General features: G+C 46.7%; 1 protein-coding gene across 2 annotated transcripts in view; it reads left to right on the forward strand.

Moving 5' to 3' along the window:
- Window positions 1-1716: 1716 nt before the first annotated feature.
- Window positions 1717-22705, forward strand: part of Ap2a2 (adaptor related protein complex 2 subunit alpha 2) — a 71635-nt gene continuing 50646 nt past the window's right edge. For both annotated transcript variants that reach the window (XM_036199278.1, XM_036199285.1), the window contains exon 1: window positions 1717-1963. In XM_036199278.1, coding sequence (XP_036055171.1) covers window positions 1897-1963 — 67 coding nt within the window. In that variant the 5' untranslated portion in view covers window positions 1717-1896. The remainder of the gene's footprint in view (window positions 1964-22705) is intronic.

Genomic DNA, 22705 nt, shown 5'->3' on the forward strand with positions numbered 1-22705 from the left:
GGGCCTGATGTGGCACACTTGTGTGACCCTATATTAGTGACCTTTTTCTTTTTCTTTTTCTTTTTTTTTGGCTGTTATCTGACAAAAGCAAGTTAAAGAAAAGGAAGCTGTGTTGATGCTCACGGTTGGAGGATATAGTCCATCACAGTGGGGAAGTCATGGCAGCTTGGTCACATTATGACCACAGCCAGGAAACAAAGAGATGAATGCTGCTGCTCAGTTCCCTTGCTTTTCAATCAGTGCAGGACCCGTCCTGCCTATATTTATGGTGGGCAATCCCATCTCAATTAAACTAATCTAGAAACTCCTTGACAGGCTTGCTCAGATGTTGGTTCTCATGGAGATTACAAATCCCATCAAATTGACAATCAAGATTAACCATCTTTTGAGATGGCTCAACAGGCAAAGGGGCTTCCTGGGACTCACAAGATGGAAGGAGAGAGCCAGCTCTCACCAGGTGTCCTCTGATCTCCACATTGCATACCCCTCAATAAATAAACGATACTAAAGTTTTATTTAAATACTAACCATCACAGATGGGATGGTTGTGGTGAATCTCAGAGTCAGTGCATAGGCATTAGGGGTTCCTATTGCTGTCTACCCAGCACTCCTCATGTGGTCCAGAAGCATCCTTTTGACGGGGAAGACATGCTGGAGGGCAAACACCTCTGCCAGGAGGTGGCTGTGGAAGTTTATTCTGTGATGCTGGCTCTTTGCCTCTTAGAATCTCGTCAGGCAAACTCAGCAGTCTCGACAGACAATTCCTTTATTATGTTCTCAGTTTCTTCCATCAGTCTTGGGGCCTTAGTAGGGTGCCTGATTCCTGGGAGGGTCCTGTCTCTTCCATTCCCTGCCTAGGCTCCACCCGGACTGTGTAAAAGAGCATGCAAAGGGACAAAAGTCTGCCTGGTAGGTCTGGGCCAGGATAACCACCCGAGGTGGGGAGCTTCCTCTTCAAAACTATCTGGTTTCACAGAAGAGAGTTGGGGAAGGGCCACCATACTCTCCATTTCCCGGAGTGTCAGGCTCAGCCAGATCCTCTGCAAAATGAGTTCATAGGAAGGATCCAATGGGTCCTCTTGGCTACAGAGTGGGGCAGGGGAGCAGAAACAAGAAGTAAAGGGGCCTGGATGGTTGCTGAGAAGTTGGACGCCACAAAGCAGTCACCTTTGCAAGGGTGGTCAGTCTATCTTCAGGCCTCAGTTTCCCCATTTGTAAAGAAAGTGGGGTCGTAGAACAGAGCTTCTTTTTGTCTCAGCTTAGAGGCTCTCAAACGCCTTGGGCTTCGGCTCCACGAGGATGGCTTGGGGAAGGAGGTCAGACCCACCGCAAGGGAGCTAGGCTGGAGCCGGTTTGACAGGTGAAGGTTGACCGCTGTAGGTGCTAGTGCAGCACCTCCTGCCCCCACTCCTCCTCTCCCTGGTCCGCCATCTGTGTGACTCAAGGTTGGTCCTGCTCTGGTGTCGGTATTCCTGTCTACGTAAAGCCGGGCCCACCCATGACAGCGAGATCTGGGGCTAGTCAGGTTTACATTAGAAGGATCCTTCGCCTGGCGGTGCTAACAGGAGGCGCTGCGCTTGCGCGCTCCGCACAGCTAGGGTTCTCCCGGCTGGGATTAGGCCCCATCCAGCGCCACGCCCCCCCCCCCCCCCCCCCCCCCCCCGCCCAGCACCGCGAGAATGCGCACGCCCTCTTGCTCCGCCCATCGCCGGGCGCGAGGCTCAGCGTGCGCGTCGGCGCGTGCGTCATGCGTGCTCGCGCGCGCGGCCCAGCGAGCGGCGCTCGGGGGCCCGAGTCGGCTGTGGCTAGGCGGCTCCGCGCTCCAGGGCTCCTCGGCGTGACGGCCGCGCCCGCGCTGTTCCAGCCCGCCGCCGAGGCCGCTCCCGGGGCGCGAAGATGCCGGCCGTATCCAAGGGGGACGGGATGCGGGGCCTAGCGGTCTTCATCTCCGATATTCGTAACTGTGAGTGCTAGGCGCCGGGCGGGCCTGAGCGGGGGCGCGGCTGGGGGTCCGCAGGTGCGGCCCGGAGACTGGGGGTGCGGTCCGGACGGGGAGGGGGATGTGAGCAGCCGCATGGTTCGACGCAGGCCTGGGAAGGAGGGCTGCGGGGTGCAGATCGCGCGGTGGGGCGGGGGTCCCGCGCGGGCACTTTAGGGTGCAGAGCGCGCGTCCTGGGTGCACATCTGGCGGGAGTTGGTTGCCTGCTGCGGGGGCCCAGACTGGGGCGGGGGTGGTGGTGTCCCTGGTACTAGACCGACAGTGGGGTGTGGAGTGGAGATTCAGGACAGCGTGCGGGGCAGGGTCCTGGACGTGCAGTCTGGCAGTGGGGTGGGGATAGGAGCAGAGGTGCTAGGCAAAGATCAGGGAGTGCGGACCCCTGGTGGAATGGGTGCATGTATCGGTTTGGACGGCTGGGGATTGCCTGTGGGTGTTCAGACTGAGGTGCGGGGGTTTAAGTGTCTTGAGATCTAGGGGTAGCGATGGGAGTTTGGGGTGGGGTGTCTGTGGGGTTTGTGGCACCGCCGAGGGGCTTCCGGCCCAAGACGCCCCTCCCCAGCATGATGTCATCTTGGTCTTTCTAGTAATGGAGCTTTTAACCCAGCCTTTTCCAAAACAGCGTGGATTTTCTCTTTGGGCGGGGATCGGGACAGCGTACGTCTCGGACCTGATTGAGGCGGCATGTTGGGCGATGATTAGATCTCACCCACTGCGATTAAAGTGACTCATTCCCCCAGGGAACCGGCAGCAGCCGGGTGTGGATGCTGGAAGCTGCTTCTGCTTCTCTGCTGAGCAGTTCTGTAGCCAGTGTCCCCTGGGTGGGAAAAAAAAAATCCGCCCAAAGTAAAATGGGTAGAAAGGTTAAAGGTCAGGCAGGGCGGGTGCCCAGGACTTTGGCTTACAGAAACTTCTGAGGGTTATCAGACATCCCCTTACTGAAGAGAAGAAAAGCCATTTTCCTGTCAGTTGTTTATTATTATTTTTTCCTGGTATCCAGCAAATAGCTGACTTCATGACTTTTGTTACTTTAGAGGTTAATGTGTGTCCTGAGGAATTTTGCCCAGTTTTCTCGTCACACTAACATGTCATTTTATGCTGTATCCCTAAGACTGGGTGCAGGACCCCAGCTTGCCTGTAGGACTGTAGGATTCTGTCCCTCCCTGCTCTGCAAAGATACAGGAATCCTTGGACTAGGGCTTACCAAAATTTTAAACAGTAACATTCAGAGTCATGATGCATTTTTCTTTTCTTAAAATTTTTGTAAGAAACTACATTTATAGGGGCGTATGTGTGTGTATCATCTGCAAGCCATGGTGGCTGTGTGGTGGTCAGAGGACAACTCTCCCTGAGAAATCTCTTTTCCCCTTCCATCATGTGGGTCTTCAGGTGTGGCATCAAGTACCTTTACCTCCATGTGGTCCCCCCCAAGTCTCCCCCCCTCCAGCCATCACCCCAGTTCCACTCTTGTGTTTTCTGAAGAGGGTTACACTGAGCAGGTCGTTGAAAGTGAAAGCCAGTTTCTCACCCAGCTAGTTACCACTTGTTAGACAGGTGTCCTGTGTTTGATCAGAGAGGGCACATGGTGAGAACTTGGTAAATAACTTATTGGCTGACTGTAGAGCAGGCCTTCCCAGCCTTGGCACAGCTCATCTTTGGGGAATGATTGGCATTTGTTGTGGGGGGACCATTCTGTGAGTATGTTTGGCAGCACCAGGTGCCTCAGTTGTAATAGTGGTAAATTGTTCCCCAAAGGTGTAGGGGATGTATAAGACCATCCCTAGAGGAGCCAGGTCTCTGTAACCCAGCCATTATCTCAGAAGTACCTTCCTTACTCTCAGGCCTCCATAGACACTGTGGTCCTCTTCCAAGGAGCAGTGTCCGCTATTGTGATGTTGGCTTCTCCAGTGGAATCTGTCCTGCTGTACAGGAAGCACCAAAGTAAGGGCCCTCTGTGCCTTGCTCTTCACTTCACCCCTACCGTGCCCTTCAGTGTCTGGCACACAATATGTGCTCTGTGAGTGAGTCAGCTCCAAGAAAGACACAGAAGTTCTCACTTGGGAGCAGGGACCAGAGCTGGTGCGAACTTTATCCCCAGGCCATGGGGAGGGCGTCTCTGCTTCCCCTTTTCCTTAGTGTGTGTTTATTGTTTTCTCCTGATGAGAGTGAGTGGTGGCTCTGTGGAGAGGGGGTCCCAGGTCAGCCCCTAAGGTGCAGTGCTGGATTGGCTCCACTACCAGCCCAGTAGCTGGGAGCCGTCAGCTGGTGGGCCTTGGTTCTCAAGGGTTGCTTGTAACCTGCAGTGTCATGGGAGTCTGTCCCATCTATGTCAGCAGCATCGTTAAACTGATGTTTCTCTCTGAAGGCCTGTGGTGAACACTGAGAGGAAGGGAAGGGTCAAGGTGGACAGGATGTGAGCTGGGAGGTTCTGCATCTGTTTGCACTTGGGTTACTAGTTTACCCTCTTAGAATAGGCAGCCACCAACCTGCTCCCATGTCACTTAGACCTGTAGCTTTGTAGCTCAGGTGACAGACAAATCAAACATTCTAGCTCTCTCCTGATCTACTTCAGCCAGGGCTATGAATTCGGTAATGTGATTTCAGTGTGTCAGAGTCCTGTAAACTGCTTCTGTTTCTCTTGCCTTTATTTATTTTTATCTATGTGTATGTATGTGTGTGCCTGCTTGTTTATATGTATATCGTGTGCCTGCAGGTGCCAGAAGAGGCCAGAAGGCATTGAAGTCTCTGGAACAGGAGTTACAGATGGTTGTGATCTACCCATGTGGTTGGTGGGTGCTGAGAACTGAACCTGTGTCCTTTGCAAGAGCAACAAGTGTTCCTGATGGCCGGACCATCTCAGCTTGTTTCTTTCTTCTTTAAATAACAACACATACACAATATATATGCAGTGTATGAGTGTTTTGCCTGCATGTCTGTCTATATGTATGTATGTATGCCACATATGTGCCTGATGCCTGTGGAGGTCAGAAGAGGATATCAGATCCCTTCGAACCAGAGTTATAGACAGTTCTTAGCAGCCATGTTAGTGCTAGGAATTGAACCAGTATGCTCTGCAAGAGCAGCCAGTATTCTTTTTTTTTCCCTCTTGAGACAGGGTTTCTCTGTGTAGCCCTGGCTGTCCTGGAACTCGCTCTGTAGTCCAGGCTGGCCTTGAACTCATAGAGATCTGCCTGCTTCTGCCTCTCAAGTGCTGGGATTAAAGGTGTGCACCACCATCCCCGGGATAGCCAGTGTTCTTAACTGCTGAGCCATTGCCATTTCTCTCTTCTGTTGTCATAAAAAATTTTGGGGCTGGTAAGATAGCTCAACTGGTAAGGGCACTGGCTGCCAAGCCTGATGGCCGTAGTTCCATCCCTAGAACCAACATGGTAGAAGGAGAGAACTGAATCACAAAATTTGTTCTTTAACATCTACATGCACATTGGCGTGTTTGCTGTGGCACATGTGCCCCACCAAATGTTAAAAAAGAAAAAGTCTAGTTTTGTTTCGTTAGGTCCAAGTTTTAAAATAATTTTTTCTTTCTCCACCCCCGCTTCAAGACAGGGTTTCATTGTGTAGCTCTGGCTGTCCTGGAACTCACTCTGTAGACCAGGCTGACCTCGAACTTACAGAGAGATCTGCCTGCTTCTGCCTCTCAAGTGCTGAGATTAAAGGCATGCACTACCACTGCCTGGCTATAATTTCTTCTTTTGAAATAATTATAGATTCATAGGAAGTTGTCTTAGGGTATCTATTGCTTCAATGAAACACCATGACCAAAAAGCAAGTTGGGGAGGAAATCAGAGCAGGAACTCAAACAGGGCAGGATTGGAGGCAGGAGCTGATGCAGAGGCCATGGAGGGTGCTGCTTACTAGCTTATTTTCCATGGCTTGCTCAGCCCACCTTCTTATAGAACCCAGGAGCACCAGCCCAGGGATACCACCATCCACTGTGGGCTGGGCCCTCCTCATTGATCACTAAATGAGACAACGCCTTACAGCTGGATCTCATGGAGGCATTTCCTCAGCTGAGGCTCCTTCCTCTCTGATGACTCCAGCTTGTGTCAAGTTGACACACAAAAGCAGTCAGTGCAGAAGTTGTGAAGAAATTGACAGGAAGGTCCTTGGCATCCTTTACCCCACCTTTCCTGATGTGGACATCATTTGTAAATAGGGGATTTTCAACACAGGAAAACAGGCAGTTCAAACCCCTGGGCTATTTATATTTTGTTATTTTATTTGTTTATTTATTTATTTTCTTTATTTGCTGCTGGGGGTTAAACTGAGGGCCTTGAGTATTTCAGCTCTAGATGTCAGTAGTTTTACCTGCACTCTGTGTGTGTGTGTGTGTGTGTGTGTGGTGCTGTGTGGTTTTAGTTTGAATAGCTTCATGTGACTTACACATCTGTGAGAGACTGCTCTGCTCTGTTACCAGGAGGCTCCCCAGCATAAGCGCTCATAGCCACACCTACCGCTTCCCACCATGGCAACCGCTAATCTGCTCACCAGCTCTGTAATTTTGTGATCTCAAAGATGTCACATAAATGGAATTATACAGCGTGTGACCTTTGAGGTTGGCTTTTTCATTCAGTATGGTACTTGACACCCATATGGGCTGTTGTGTTAATAGTGTTCCAAGGAAACCACAACCCTTCTGACATTGGGGGTTTGGAATTTTATGTGCTTTTCCATGGACGATGTATGTCCGTGAAGGAGAACTATATATAACTTCTTTAGCACATCTTTCTCTTTAGTTTTTGCAGTGCTAACCCTAGAACCCAGGCCTCACTCATTTTAGGCTAGAGTACTGTCACTGAGCCACAACCCCAGACAAGTGGAACTTATCTTTGTGTACTGCCCTTGACATACCAGCAGTCCAATATGATTGGGTATACCAGTGATTCCCGATGGTTTGGCCTGATGGGGTTTTTGTTCTTGTTAATATGCATGAAAACAAGGCACAGTCCATGAAAATCCGGCTTTGAATTTGGATGTTTTCCTGGGCTGCTTGTGTCATGATTCTTTCATAGCATTGAGCAGTGGCAGTGAGAATAACATCCCTTAGTCCCTCATCACCAGTATAGACAAGTGTGACCTTGCAGTGTGCTGTGCTGCTGAGCTTGAGGCTCTGGGTTTAATGTGTTCAGTGCCTTTTTTGCTACGCTATTTTCACCTTACTCTGGGTTTACTGGGGCATAGCTTCATCACAAGTTGAAGAGCATCTTTCTATAACAATGCTGAACATGGCATATTCTAAGAATTGAGGTAGAACAGGCAGGACTGCCACAGAAAGATAGAAGGTCCTTGTGAGAGCAGTCATTTGCTATGGGCAGGAAATTGCAGAAATTGCCATTTATCTCTGTGGGGATGGAGCTTGGAGACAAATGTAGGTGCTTTTTATTGTGCTTGGATGCCTCATGGTTAATCACTGTAGGAGCTCAAGTGATGGGAGACAGGAGGGTGGTCAAGTGGTGTCTCTTATGTTCCTAAGAGAAGAATGTAGTTTGCTGTGCTCAGCTGGCAGGGTCTACTGTCATGGATGCCCCTTTGAATTGTACTTTAGCATTACTAAAGTCTCAAACATTTATTTATTCATAGAATCTCAGTTCTATTAGCCATAAGTTGGACATGGAGAAATGGAATATAACAATTCAAATTCTGCTTAAGTTCCATGTAAACATTAAATATGAAGTTGGTACTTGATTTTCCTTTGTAATGGTAAAGGTAATAAATTAGACCTGGTCTGTTGAATGTTTTATTTATTTATTTATTTATTTATTTATTTATTCATTCATTTATTTATTTATTTTTCCGAGACAGGGCTTCTCTGGTTTTGCTTTGTTTTTTGTTGTTTTGTTTACTTTGTTTGACTTGCTTTATTATTTATTTATTTATTTATTTATTTATTTATTTATTTATTTTTTAAAGAGTGAGCTTCAGCTGTCTAACTCAGGATTAGATGGTAGGCTCAACTTTTTTTTTTAAAAAAGATTTATTTATTTATTATGTATCCCTGCACACCAGAAGAGGGCACGAAATCTCATTACAGATGGTTGTGAGCCACCATGTGGGTGCTAAGATTGAACTCAGAACCTCTGGAAGAGCAGCCAGTGTGCTCTTAACCTCTGAGCCATCTCTCCAGTCCTGACTTGTTTTATTTTTAATTGTGTTGTGGTTATGTGCACGTGAAGGTAGGTGCCTGTGGGGCATCAGATGTTCTAGGATTGGAATTGAAGGTGGTTGTGAGCTTCAAGTCCTCTGTAAGAGCAGCAAACTCAGTTGGGTGGTGGTGCACACCTTTAATCCCAGCCCTTGGGAGGCAGAGGCAGTCTGTGTGTTCAAGGCCAGTCTGGTCTACTGAGGGAGTTCCAGGACAGTCAGGACTGTTACACAAAGAAACCCCATCTTGGGGGTGTGGGGTGTGGGGGAAAGAGCAGCAAACTCTTATAACTGCTGACCCTCTCTCCAGCCCTTGTTTTAATTTTTGAAAAAATTTTGCTTTTGTGAGACAAGGTCTCATACTGTGTCCAGGCTGACTTGGAATTTACTGTGTAGTCCTATTGTCTTAGCTCTCTGAGTGTAGTGTGAGCTATCATGCTTGAAACATTTATTTATTTATTTATGGTTTTTCGAGACAGGGTTTCTCTGGGTAGCTTTGGAGCCTGTCTTGGAACTCACTCTGTAGCCCAGGCTGGCCTTGAACTCACAGAGATCCTCCCGAGTGCTGGGATTAAAGATGTGTGCCACCACTGCCCCGCTGGAATATTTATTAATTGACTAATTAATTAATTTGGAAATAAGGTCTTCCTAGGTAGCCCAGGCTGCCTCTGTAGTGCTGAGATTATAGTCATGTGTCACCATGCCTAACTTTTTGTTGAATTTCAAAAGAACTTTCAAAGTTAAAGTCCATGCAGTTCACTTTGTCATCTTCCCTGACTTCCCATTGAAAGTGCTGACTTTTGGAGAAGAATGCTTGTCTTGCTCATTTTCTGTTGCAATCTTCTGCACAATTCATATTCCTTGGAAACCCACTTTGAAAACTTGTGACAGTATGAAGAGGGATGAGGAAGGAAGTCTCTGCTGCCGGCAGGGCTCCTATGCTGCACTGTTGTTGGGGCTTCCGGGAAATGCCCACACGACCTTCATAGCACACTCTCTCCCTCTTCCTTTGAAGGGTGGTATCACTGTTTCTTTTAGGACAAGTTGGCTATCCTGTTGGTAGCATCTTTCCATGTCAGTACCTAGCAGTAATTTCAGCTGCCCTCCCTGCCCCCAGTGTATCCCAGGCTTGCCTTGAATCCACGTGGATTGCTAGGATGGCAGGTGTGTGGCACCATGCTTGGTACCTCTTTCCTCTTACTCTCTGCTGTTTTGGCAACTGCTTGCAGTAGGGTTCTTAGAAAGGCTGTCTCTGTGGGATTAAATGGCATTTCCTTGGCTCTTTAAAAAACAAATGAGTCAGAGTAGAAGGGCAGATGAGCATCTGCTGTAGAAAATGGTTATTTTAAAGAATCAATTTTATTTTATGTGTATGAGTGTTTTGTTTGCATGTATGTCTGAGCACCGAATGCAAGCCTGGTGCCTGAGATCAGAAAGTGTTGGATTCCCTGCAACTTGAGTTCTGGATGCCCGTGAATGCTATGTGGGTGCTAGGAAATGAACCCTGGGCCTTTGCAGGAAAACAAGTGTTCTTAACCACTTCTTCCCATCCCTGAAAACAGTATTTTGAAGAGAGTTTATACTAGTATGAGAAGAGTTGAAATATATAGTATGAACTCCCCCCACCCAGCGTTACAGAGAACTTTATTGGGAGGAAGGAGGGAATAGGAGAGAGGAGAGCCAGGAGAGAAAGATGGCGGGGTGGGGGGAGAAGGAAAGAGAGGAGCAGAGCAGAGAGCAAAGAGCGGAGAGCAAAGAGCAGAGAGCATAGTATGAACTCTTGAGCAGAAGGGCTGAGCTCTGGTGGATCTTACCTGGCAGATTCTTGAGCATGAGGCCAACTCCAGAACTCAACCTTTAGGATATATAAGGTTCTAGAAAGAAAAGTATTTTTGTTAATCTGTAGTAAATTTGTCAGAAATGTTGGTTGGCCTAGACGGCCAAGAGAGCTGAGAGGGTTAAGGTGCGTGTGCAGGACTGACAACCAGTTTGCTCCTTGGGATCTATGTGAAGGAAGGGAAGAACCAGTTCCCTCAGGTTGTCCTCTGACCTCAGCACATGTCTGACGGCACATGTGGACACTCACACATGCACAGAGAAGTAAATGTAATTTAAAAAGAAAGAAAAGAAAAAAAAACCAAAAACACTATGCTGAAGCTATACATGCTAGTGTAAACCTTTAATTCCAGAGGCAAGACTGCATTTGATGTCAATCTGGGTTTCACAGGGAAATGCCATCACAAAGAAAAAACCCTCTTAAATCAGAAAACAAACAACAACAAAACAAAACGGTGGATCAGCACTGCCATTGGGATGCACATGATGGGCCCTTGCCTGATCGATTTCTCAGGTCTGGAGGTGGAGTGGGATGGACACCTTTCTTGATAGAATTCTCTGATTGGAGATGTGTGGTCCTACAGGAGTCATAGAGAAATAATAGAGATACATAAAGTATTTGGATATTATAAAACAGCAATTCCAAGGTAACTTTGGAGGACTGTGTGCTTGAGTGCGGCCTTGCCCAGCAAGCATTCTTTTTCAGGTGGAAGTGTATGGTGTAGTCCCTACCTGACTGCAGGTTAATAAAATCCTGGAATGTTCCCCTCCCACCCTCCCATTTGGTCAGCAGTGAATGGCATGTGGCTTGATAGAAGGCCTGATATGGAAGCTTACGGGAGGTACAAAGTTGGATGGCTTCTTTCAGCTTCTGTATGTACAAGCTAAATAAAAATCTCCCCAGTTGGAAAGAAATTCAGATTGAATGGCATTCACTTAAAACACAGATGAACAAGTTGGGTGTTCTACATACCTGTAATCCCAACACTGCAGAGGCTGAAGGAGGATCATGAATTCTAGACCATTCTGGGCTACAAGGCTGCCAAAAACAGCAGCAACAAGAACAAACCCTAAACCAAACCAAAGAACAAAACCAAAGGGTACTAAGTTGTGTGCTGCCTTAAATTCAGTTTACAAAAATGTATAAGGATTTGTTTCTGTACTTTCCCGACTTCCATGTGGAGGCCAATAAGGCTGACATGTCCTGAAAACAGTGCCATATGTCAGTTTTATTCTGGGAGAGTTTCAAGGTATCTAGGATTAATTGAGTGTTCTATGCTGAGATGGGGGCCACAACAGTGTTTCATAATTAGTCCTGGGGTGGATGTAGCATTGTTCGGCTTGGCCAAGATGCATAAAATATATAGCTTGTGAGTAGACAGCAGCTTCACTGGAAATAGTGCTCTGTACACAGAACTGCTGAAGACGAAGAGAGTGTGGAGCCTGAGGTCCCAAAGTCAGTGCTAGCATAACCCTTCAGGGAACTGGGTGGAGAAGGGTGTTTACTCCTGGCCACACTGTGGCCCCTGCAGCCATGAATTCACCAACCTCACCCATTTTTCTTCAGTATTGTTGGAGAAAAAGAGCTAGGGGATTAGAGGTGGGAATGAGGGTGGGTAGCTTAGGTCAGGAGGGGTTCTGTGGGGGTACAAAGCTAGGCTGGTAGTAGTAGTGGGATTTTCAGAGGGGTGGGCAGGATGTGAGCACATCTGCCTGGTGCCCCTGTGGAAAAGGGGTCCTGCTGAGGAGGTCCCGTTCTTCCTTGTCAGGTGCTGTCATCAAGCAGTTCCCAAGGCCACTGAAGCTCTGGGCCAGTGGTTCTCTTCCTGCATTGTGTGCTCATGTGGAAAAACCTGTAGCCAGGGTTTCATGTCAGTCTGCTTCCTCTGCCCTGTGCCTGTCTAGGAGCCTGAAACTTCAACCTGGCGAGAACCACCATGGCTCTGCATTTGCCCTTCTCCCATTTACCTTTCTTGGCACTGGCCCCAAGGTTGGGTGTCTGTCTACAGGTTAGCTGAAAGGTAGGGAGGCTAGATTTACACTGGATTGTCTTCTGATGATAGTGAGGCAGGTGGGATGAACCCTTAGGTTGCCATGGGGCCCAGGCTGCTGAGGGCAGGCTATGCTTTCTTCTGTGAAGTGATGGAAACAAGTCTTTTCTAGTTGCAGTTTAAAAAGCACTAGATTGATGGTGAAATCTTTTAAAATGATGAAAATATATGATGAGTATTTTGTATTTTTTATACTTCAAAATATAGTTCTGAAGCTGGGTGTGGTGGTTCATGTCTTTAATCCTAGCACTTGGGAGCAGAGGCAGGTGGATCTCTGTGAGTCTGAGGCCAGCCTGGTCTACACAGTTCCAGGACAGCCAGAGCTATGTAATAATAGAGACTCATCTCAAAAAATAAAAACAACAACAACAACAAGCAAGCAAGCAAGAAAATAGTTCTGAAGCCTAGCATTGTGCATGCCTGTAACCCCAGCGCTTGGGAAGCAGAGGCAGGCAGGAGGATCAGGCTATCCTTGGCTACATAGCAAGTTTGAGGATAGCCTTAGATCACTTGAGAACAAACCAAATCAAACCATAGCAAAAACACCAAACCACCCACAAAACAATAACAAAAATCAGTTCAGTAGATTTTTTTTTTTCCTTCGAGACAGGGTTTCTCTGTGTAGCTTTAGAGCCTGTCTTGGAATTTGCTTTTAGACCAGGCTGGCCTTGAACTCACCTGCCTCTGCCTCCTGAGTGCTGGGATTAAAGGCGTGCACCTCTTCCTCCAGCATTTTTTACTTTTATTTTTGCTGGAGGTGGTTGTTACACACACGCACGCACGCATGCGCCCATGGCTATATCAATTAGGCTGGCCTCCATTTCCTGGGTTCAGTCATTTTCCTGCCTCAGCTTCAGGAGAAGCTGAGAAGACGGGTGTGCTCCACCCTGCTGGCTGCATTCAGTCCATGTTAAACTCTGTTGCTGTATTTAACTATATCCAAATTGTCCCTGCATAGAGTAGCAAATCCCTTTCTCCTAGAAAGTGAGAGTATAGCTGGAGGGAGTCCAGGGTAAATATCCCTGCCGAGGGAATACCAGGTCCCTTTTGCCTCTGAGGCTGGCTCAGCCTCTGAAGATGGCAGTCTTTTTTTTTTTTTTTTTTTTTCTTTAAAGATCAGGTCACACTTAGTACCTATGGATGTCCTGGAACTCACTGTGTAGACCTGGCTGGCCTGGGATTCTCTGGGATTAAAGGCATGCACCACCTTGCCTGGCTTTTGAAGCTGACATTCTTGTCATTGTTTTCCTTATGGTGGGAGGGTGTGGATCCAGTTCTGTGAAGTGCTATTTTCTTGATATTCTCTGATGTGTGACATTGCTGCAGACCTAATTTAAATGCGCTTCTTCTTCTCCTCCTCTTCCTCCTTCTTCAAACAAGTAACCTAGAAAACAAGCAGGGAGCTGGGTGGTGGCGGCGGTGCCGCCGCACACCTGTAATCCCAGCACTTGGGAGGCAGAGGCAGGTGAATCTCTGTGAGGTAGAGGCCAGCCTGGGCTACAGAGTGGCATCCAGGACAGGCTCCAAAGCTACACAGAGAAACCCTGTCTCAAAAAACAAAACAAAACAACAACAAAAAAAAAAAGAAAGAAAGAAAGAAAGAAAGAAAGAAAGAAAGAAAGAAAGAAAGGAAACAAGCAGGATGTGGAGGTGCACCCTTAGGATCGCAGTACTCTGGAGGCTGAGGCATGAATAGTGGGTTTGAGGTGAGATTTAGTGAGACTCACAAAAAATAAAACCACAGATCTGTATGTTATGCTCCTTTGCTATACTTTTTTTCTTATTTTATTTTAGCTTTGCTAGGGGTTGAAGCTGGGGCTGTGAGATCCTAGGCACATGTTCTCTGTACTCCTATATAGTAAATTACAGGTGATTTTTTTTTTTTTTTTCAAACCAAGGTCTCACTATGTAACCTAGATTGGCCTTGATGCTTGATCCCCTGCCTCAGCTTCCCTAGTGCTGGGATTCCAGGTGCTGCCACATGTGACTTGTGTTGCTATTTTTTTTTTTTTTTTTTTAAAGACAAGGTCTCACTGTGTAGACTAGGTTGGTTTTGAACTCAGAGATCCACCTGCTTCTGCTTCCTGAGTGCTGAGATAAGGCTTCTATTTGCTATGATTTTGGTGCAACCCCATCCTTGAAGGGTATTCTGAGGGCATATATTTCAAATTTCCTTTATTTTTTTTTTTCTAGATTGTGTGTATACATGAGCACTGGAGTGCATATTTAAAGTAATTGGTTAGGGATGGTGATACACACCTTTAATACTAACACTAAATAAGTACATAAAATTATTATTTTTTTTATTTTGAGACAGGGTTTTTCTACATAACCCTGGATGTTCTAGAACTTGCTATATCAATAGCTGGCCTCAAACTCACAGAGGTCTGTCTGCCTCTACCTCCTGAGGGCTAGGATTAAAGGCATGTGACACCACACCTATCTAAATTGATTTTTTTTTTTTTTTTTGACATAGATTGCACTATGTAGCCCTACAGGTCTGAAACTCTGTTGATCAGGTTAGCCTTACTCAGAGATTGCTTCTTCTACTTCCTTAGGGCTTGGGTTAAAGGCATGGGCCCTGTACCTGCCCTAGATCTACCTAGTCTCCCCTGTCACCTTCCATCCTAAATGATACAGCAGGAAGGCAGGCCTTTGTCAGCTGCCTGATCTCTTAGCTATGGATTGTTTGAAATAGGTACCGAAGAGATTGATCAGTGGATATAAGCATGTGCTGTTCTTGCAGAGGACATCTAGTTTGCCACCACTGCCTTGCTGATGTTAGTGCTCTTATCCTTGGGATTGGAGTTTTTTTTTTTTTTGTTTTTTTTTTTTTGGTTTTTCGAGACAGGGTTTCTCTGTAGCTTTGGAGCCTGTACTGGACTAGCTCTGTAGACCAGGCTGGCCTCGAACTCACAGAGATCCATCTTCCTCTGCCTCCCCAGTGCTAGGATTACAGGAATTCACCACCACCGCCCGGCGGGATTGGGAGTTTTTTTAGATCAGTGAGTTTATAGTCCCCAAGTCTGAAAGACAGACTTACACAGAGAAAAGGTTGATTTTTCTCACAGCTTTGGAAACTAGTCCTTGAGTGGTTTGGTCCTATTGTTTGTGGGTCTGTGGTGGGACTTCATGGAAGGAACACATGGAGCAAAGTCACTTAACTAAGCACCAGGAAGTGAAAGAGATAGAGGAGGATGGGGACCACGGTCCCTTAGAGCAAGCCCCCCCCGACTCTGAGACCTGCCCTGGGTCCCGCTACTTAGGTTGCTTCTACCCATGGCCTCCCAAAATTGGGGAACAAGCTTTAACAACATATTGGCTTTGGGGGACACCCAGATTTAAATAGTAGCTTCATCAATTTTGAAACGTGTCTGCACTGTCCTTCCAGCTGCTGACCTGCAGTGTTAGATCCCATTGACATGCTGGGCACCACGTGCCTCAATCTCTTTTGAGTACCCTGTGCTGCCCCACCTGCTCTATCCTTCTGCTACTCACAACCTCTGCCTGTTAGTTGCCTTCTTGCTCCTTTTAAGTTGCTTCTGGTGTTTTGTTTTGTTTTTTTTGTCCAAGGGGTGACATTTTCCTGGGATTTAGGCAGTGTGAGTCCCACCTTGGTTTTGAATTATCCTCCTGTCTATAAATACCATGGAGCTTTGTTCTGGGCTCAAGCCCTGTCATTTGGGGACAGTTTGGTGTGGCCAGGAAGGACCAGAGTAACCTTAGGCCTGGGGCTAATTTCACTCTTTTCTCTCTCTCTCTCTAAGAGTCTTATAGGCTAAGCTGACCTCCAACATACTGTGTACTTACTGTGTAGTGGACACTGGACTTGAACTCGTGATTTTCCTTCCTCGACTTACTGAGTGGTGTGAGCCACAATACCTGGCTTTCGTTTCCACTTTTAAGACAGGTTCTTTCTCCAGGGGCAGGCCACATTGGGCTTATTATAGCTGAGTGATTTTCTATTAACCAGGTAGTGCTTGTCAAGTCTTCCCACAGAGCCCCTTCCCTGCTCAGTTCAGTGAGACAGCAGGCCTGCATCCCCTCTCCTTGGCAGGAGGCTGGAGTCAGAGCTTAGCTCTGATGTTGGTCTTCTCCGTTTTTTTTTTTTTTTTCCCTTGAGACAGGGTTTCTTTGTGTAGCCCTGGCTGCCCTAGAACTCACTCTATAGACCAGCTTGGTCTCAAACTCAGAGATCCGCCTGCCTCTGCTTCCTGAGTGCTGGGATCAAAGGCGTGCGCCATCACTGCCTGCCTCTCAGGTATCTTCTTAGATCTTTAAGAGAGGTTAAGTCTGGGCCCTGCTTGTGGCCAGTAGGTTTGGGGAGATATTTGTTACAAAGGAGAGGAGTTTAGAGAAGAGGTAGAAATGTAGGGTACCATTACAGGTGACATTTAAAGCTGGAGTGGAGGGCTCACTGGGTGAGGGCATGAAGGTACAGGCCTAGGAGGAGAAATGGAATTGTCACTCTGGCTACCCTAGTTTTGCAGCTGACTGCAGGTTTTGTGCATTTCCCTACTCTGGCTGAGCAAGTGGGGCAGCTATGTGGCTGCTGTGGCTGCTGTGGCTGCTGCTGAGTGCTGGGGCCCAGATTCGGATTGTACATGTTACAGACTGCAGCACACACCCTCTTTTGAGGGTGTCCTAGGTGTATTGGGGTGGGGAGGATCATAGGCCAGTAAAGGAGGAGGTTTAGCTAAGTCTGGTGGGTTGTAGGGGACAGTAACAATTGACGTAACCCTTCCAAGAGTTTTGCTGTAAGAGGCAGTGAGGATGGGTAGTGACTGCAGAGGTAGGGGTGTGTTGGCTTCCTGACACTTCATGATAGGCCCACTTAAAACCGTAGCACATCCAAGCTCCACTGGGGCTTGGGAAATAGCTCATTTAGTAAAGTGTTTGCCCCATAAGTGTGGAAGCCTCACTTAAACCCCAGCACCATGTAAAAAGCTGTGTAGGGCTAGTAGTGGTGTCAAAGGCCTTTAATCCCAGCACCGCAGAAGCAAAGGTTGGCAAATCTGAGTTCGAGGCCAGCTTAGTCTACGTCATAAGTTCCAGGCTAGCTAGGGCTACATAGACTGTTTCAACACCCCTTTCCAACCAAACAGAAAATTGCCTGTGATGTTGTCCTTTTTTGGGGGTCGGGCAAGGTGTCAATATGTAGACCATGTTAGCCTCACCTCAGACTCACAGAAATCTGAGTCCTGGGGTTAAAAGGTATGCACCACCATGCCTGGCTGTGGATTATACTTTTATTTTGTATTTATTTTTATTTTTATTTTTTGGTTTTTAGAGACAGGGTTTCTCTGTGTAGCTTTGCGCCTTTCCTGGATCTTGCTCTGTAGACCGGGCTGGCCTGAACTCACAGAGATCCGCCTGGCTCTGCCTCCCGAGTGCTGGGGTTAGGATTATACTTTTAATACCAGCACTGAGAAGGAGGTGATGGGGAATTTCTGGGGCTGGCTGACTAGCTAGTCTAGCCTACTTGATGAATTGTAGGTTCAGTGGCCAAAACAAACAAACAAACAAACAAACAAAAACAAACAAACAAACCAACAAAACACAAAACAAACAAACAAAAATAAAGGTGGGCCGGGTGGTGGTGGCCCATGCCTTTAATCCCAGCACTCAGAGGCAGGTGGATCTCTGAGTTCAAGACCAACCTGGTCTATAGAGCAAGTTCCAGGGCTACACAGAGAAACCTTGTTTTTTTGTTTTGTTTTGTTTTGAAATTGTGTATTATGTATACAGTGTTCTGCCTGTGTGCCAGATCTCATTACAGATGGTTGTGAGCCACCATGTGGTTGCTGGGAATTGAACTCAGGACCTCTGGAAGAGCAGCCGGTGCTCTCAACCACTGAGCCATCGCTCCAGCCCTGAGACCTTGTTTTGAAAAACCAAAACTAACCAAACAAAAAACCAAAACAAGGTGTAGATGGTGCTTGAGAAATGATGCCCGAGGGTGATCTCTGGTTTCTACATGTACACATGGGCAGGCTCATCCACATAGATGTGTGTACATATACATACATGAAAGAGAAGGAATGAGCCCTAGTCTCTGTGGTTCATAGCTTACCTGAATGGATGTCATAGGTTGTTCTAGTGTCTGAAAGAGATCTGGGGTAAATTCTCTTATTTACTTAGAAGCTATGTGCTGAATGTGGCTCCTGTGGAAGGGCCCAAGTCCCCTCCTTGACTGGCTGCAAGTCTAGGGTGGGTACAGACAGTGGGGATGGTGACTCAGTGTTAAATATGGTTATGACCAGGAATTCCTCTGTGAGGTATGTGTCTAAGAAAAAGGAAGTGTGTATACAGAAACCTACATGTGAATATTCTTAGTGATTTTTTTTTTGAGACAGAGTCTCACTGTAGCTTTGACTGGCCCTGTGGGATATTAAATTACTTATTAAATTTTGTTTTGTTTTGTTTTTTTGAGACAAAGTTTCTCTTTGTATAGTCCTTGCTGTCTTGGAATTCACTCTGTAGACCAGGCTGGCCTTGAACTCACAGAGATCCACCTGCCTCTGTCTCCCAAGTATTGAAATTAAAGGCAAGGGCCACCTTCTTTTTTTAGATTTATGTATTTTTATCTTATGTGTATGAGTGTTTTGCCTGCATGTGTGTCTGTGTACCTCATATGTGCTATGCCTGAGGAGGCCAGAAAAGAACATTGGTTCTCCTGGAATTGGAGCTACAGACAGTTGAGAACCACTATGTGGGTGCTGGGAGTGGAACCTGGGTCCTCTGCAAGAATAAGTGCACTTAACTACTGAGCCATCCCTCTAGCCTCCTAAATTTTTTCTTTAAGATTTATTTATTAATTTTATGTCTATGACTGTTTATGTATATGTATATGTATATGTGTATATATGTGTGTGTGTGTGTGTGCGCGCGTGGCTTGGTGCCCATGGAGGTCAGAAGAGAGTGTTAGTTACCCTAGAGCTGGTGTTAACGAATGCTTGTGAACTACCTGTGAGTGTGGGAACTGAACTTAGGTCCTCTGCAAGAACAAATGCTATTTACCACTGAGCCATTTGTCTGTCCCCAGGATGTTGTTCTTGATAGTCTAAAAGTAGAAAGAACCCAAAAAGCCACTAAGTAACAAAATACAGACCACAGTGGCACATCACTAATAAAATTGAACTGTTGCTTGATAGCACTGGGAAGAAGCCAGACTTGGATCACATATTATGTACTTTCCCATTAGGTGAAGGACTAGGAAGAGGCAAGCCTATTAAGAGCCAGTTGAGATGGCCAGGGTTGGTGCAGGGGATGGCAAGTGATTGCTAATGGTTATGGGTTTCCTTTGGGGAGATAAAGGATAGACAGATCTGAATATGTTGGGAGCCAATGACGTACATGTTTTATGTCAATGAACGATGTGGTTTGTGAATCATATCCCAAAAAGCTGCTGAAAAAGGTGGGCCCACTAGTATGTTAAGGCCACATGGGTTTATCTTCTGGGCTTATCAGCAGAACGATTTTTAATGTTCTATGAATGAATATTCCCTCCCTCCCTCCCTCCCTCCCTCCCTCCCTCCGGTGTCAAACTTGCTTTAGCCTCACATGCTCAGGATCACAGGCATGTGCATCAGGCCGTCTGTACACTCTTTCACTTGGATTTGTTGGTGTGGATTTTGATCAGGACCCCCCCCCCCAAGTTTTGTTCCTCAGAGCATTCTGATTGATGGCAGTCTTGTCAGTAGAAGATCTGAGGTGGGAAAGTCCAGCAGCCTGAGCCTTGAAGCTTGTGGGTGAGTTGTGAGTGGCTACTATGGTGAACACCTTCAGTGCTTATCAAGAGTCTCATCTGCATTAAGGTGGATGGCCTAGAATAAAGAGTTTCAGTCTTGGCATACATTTGACTGAAACTCTTCACTTGAGATAGTTTTATTGTACATGTCAAAGCTCACAGTTTTAATATCTCTCTGTCTGTCTCTTTCCATAAGGTCTTATTTCGCTGTCCAGGCTGACCATGAACTTGTGATCCTGCTTTGGCCTCCTGAATGCTAGGATTAGAGGTGTCTGCCAGCATGCCCAGGCTAGGCAGGTATTTTCTAATCCAGGCCATTCCCTACCAGTACCAACAGGGATGAGTTTGGTCCATGGAGAAGAAATGATTAACTAGCCTGTTGCTGAGGAATGACTTTCCCTAGGTGCTCAATCCCAGCCTGTCCCCATTCTGTGCATTCTTTGAGATTCACTGAGGCAAATTACAGCTTGCTCCTGGCCAATGTCTGCAGCTAGTTTGGGTCACTTATTAGCCAGTGGCACTCCGAAGTCCATGATGAAATTGCTGCTGCATCAGAGAGTCAAGGTAGTTAAGACTAGAATCCCATAGCTCAGACTGTCTGGCAGGCTTGTTGACACAGGCCTGTTAGTTACTCAGGCTGGTGGTTACCCTTTCAAAATTGATTTCCAAAGTCAGAATAGGTCAGTAACCCCTGTCCTTCCCTATATCTAATTTTAATTTTTAATTTATTTATTTATTTGGACAGGGCTTCACTTTGTAACTGACTGGCTTAGAACTTTCTATGTAGACCAGACCGACTCCAGTGGTCTCAAACTCACAGACATCTGCCTGCCTCTGCCTCCTGAGTACTGGGATTAAAGGCATACACCATCACATCTGGCCCCAAGCTAATTCTTTGTCACAAGAGTTTTTTGTTTTTTTTTCTCTCTTTATATCTGTTCTTAGATATAAGATATAAGAGATGAGGCCCTCTGCCTGAGGGTGACATGAGTGAGGAGCATGGGGCAGGTGCTACTGTTCAGTGGCACATTGGTAATATATGATGCAGATCAGATGCCTCCTGCAAAACATCTGGACATAGGAGGGCAGGTCTGCTAGTATCCTCTGCACTCTAAGTCCTGTGTATCACTTTATCTGGTGGGACTTCCTCTATGGCATTTCCAGAGTTCAACATTTGGTGACCTCTGTACTCAACTGAGGGAAAGTGACACTCTGTGGAGGGCAGTGTTTAGGGCCTGTGTCACTCATGCTACCTAACCCTCACAGTAACATTGGGGTATCCCACCACAGGGAATGGGCTCCAAAAGGCCAGTTCATGCACCTGGGTCCTGCTGCCAGGGACCCCACAAACAGACTAAGCCACACAACTGTCACCCACATTCAGTGGGCCTAGTTCAGTCCCATGCAGGTTCCCAAGCTGTCAGTCCAGAGTCAGTGAGCTCCAACTATCACCGGTCAGCTGTCTCTGTGGGTTTCCCCATCATGATCTTGACCCCCTCTTTCTTCTTCTTCTTCTTCTTCTTCTTCTTCTTCTTCTTCTTCTTCTTCTTCTTCTTCTTCTTCCCCCTCCCCCTCCTCCTCCTCCTCCTTCTTTTTGAATAAGGAGGTCTTAAATACAGGCTTACAGCACAATGGGAGAACCCTGGAGGGCAGAAGTTCGCTTCTGGTGTTTTTTTTTGGGGAGGGGGAGGCTGAGGATCGAACCCCGGGCCTTGTTCTTGCTAGGCAAGTGCTCTACCACTGAGCTAAATCCCCAACCCCGCTTCTGATGTTTTACAATCTTGCATCTAAGCTGTTAATGCCCAGTATGCTGGATACACAAATAAGGAGCTTCCCTTAAGCATTCAGGAGGGTGAAATCTCACAGGGAATTAGCATAGGGAGGATATCAAGGTCAATATCGGCAAGCAATGTAACAGTTACCCAAAACGGGGGCCAGGGACCTACAGGTCCCTGCCCTTTTAATAAAAAATGAGCTTCTGACTTAGGATGCATGAGACATCAGCAGGTCACCTTACCCATCATGGAGACACCTGTCCAGGCCACACAGGCGTTCTGTCTTAGGTCGGTGAGCGCCCCCCAGGCATTACCCGTCTCTGAATACTCATTATCATACAGGCTCAATCCTGTGAGAGCAGAGTTAACTGTTGTCAAAGATCTCTAAGTGGTGCTGGACTTGCAATCTGTGTGTTTGACACAGAAAAGACCAACAGAAGTCTTAACCCACCCATAGCTGGTAGGCTAAAGGCAACTGAGCCATTCCCTTCCTTATTGAGCCTTACTGCAAATTGGAGTCCTTGTAAGATGGTATCTCGAGAGCAAACAGAACTTGAGTTTGTAAATTTATAACTTTCAAAGCCAATCGAAATGTATATAACTATTGATTTAAATTTGTTATGCCCAATAGAATGAAAGATTAATTAACTGTGGTAGCTACTTTTGCTGCCAGGGTCTCCACTGTGCTAGCTGTAGTAACCAGTTATGAAATGGCAATCCCAGAAACAGTAGTAGTGGTGGTCACCGCTGTTATAACAGCAACAACGGCAGCAGTGATGTCAAATTCTCTTCTGGAGTGTGTGGGCACCATCTGTGTCTATTGCCATGGTCCACTGGCATGGACACAACTCCAGGAACACAAACCACCAAGGCCCATTATTCTTGATCCCAGCACGACTTAAGCTGGCAGCTCTGCAAAAGAACAACTAAGAACCATAAAGGAAAAACAGGCAGCTCACAAGGAGCAGAACTAATGGTCTCATAATGGCTACATTCAGACTCACAAATTTTAACATATCTTCAAAAGGGGCTAAATGAATTTCAGGAGGCCAGAAAATGTTGCACAGAGCCATTCCTGAGAAGTAGGTACTACTCCAGCTTGAATAGGATTGTGAGAATGAAAATGCTTAGCTGGCAT

The sequence above is a fragment of the Onychomys torridus genome, chromosome 1 (genome assembly GCF_903995425.1).
Source record: "Onychomys torridus chromosome 1, mOncTor1.1, whole genome shotgun sequence".
Taxonomy (NCBI): Eukaryota; Metazoa; Chordata; class Mammalia; order Rodentia; family Cricetidae; genus Onychomys; species Onychomys torridus.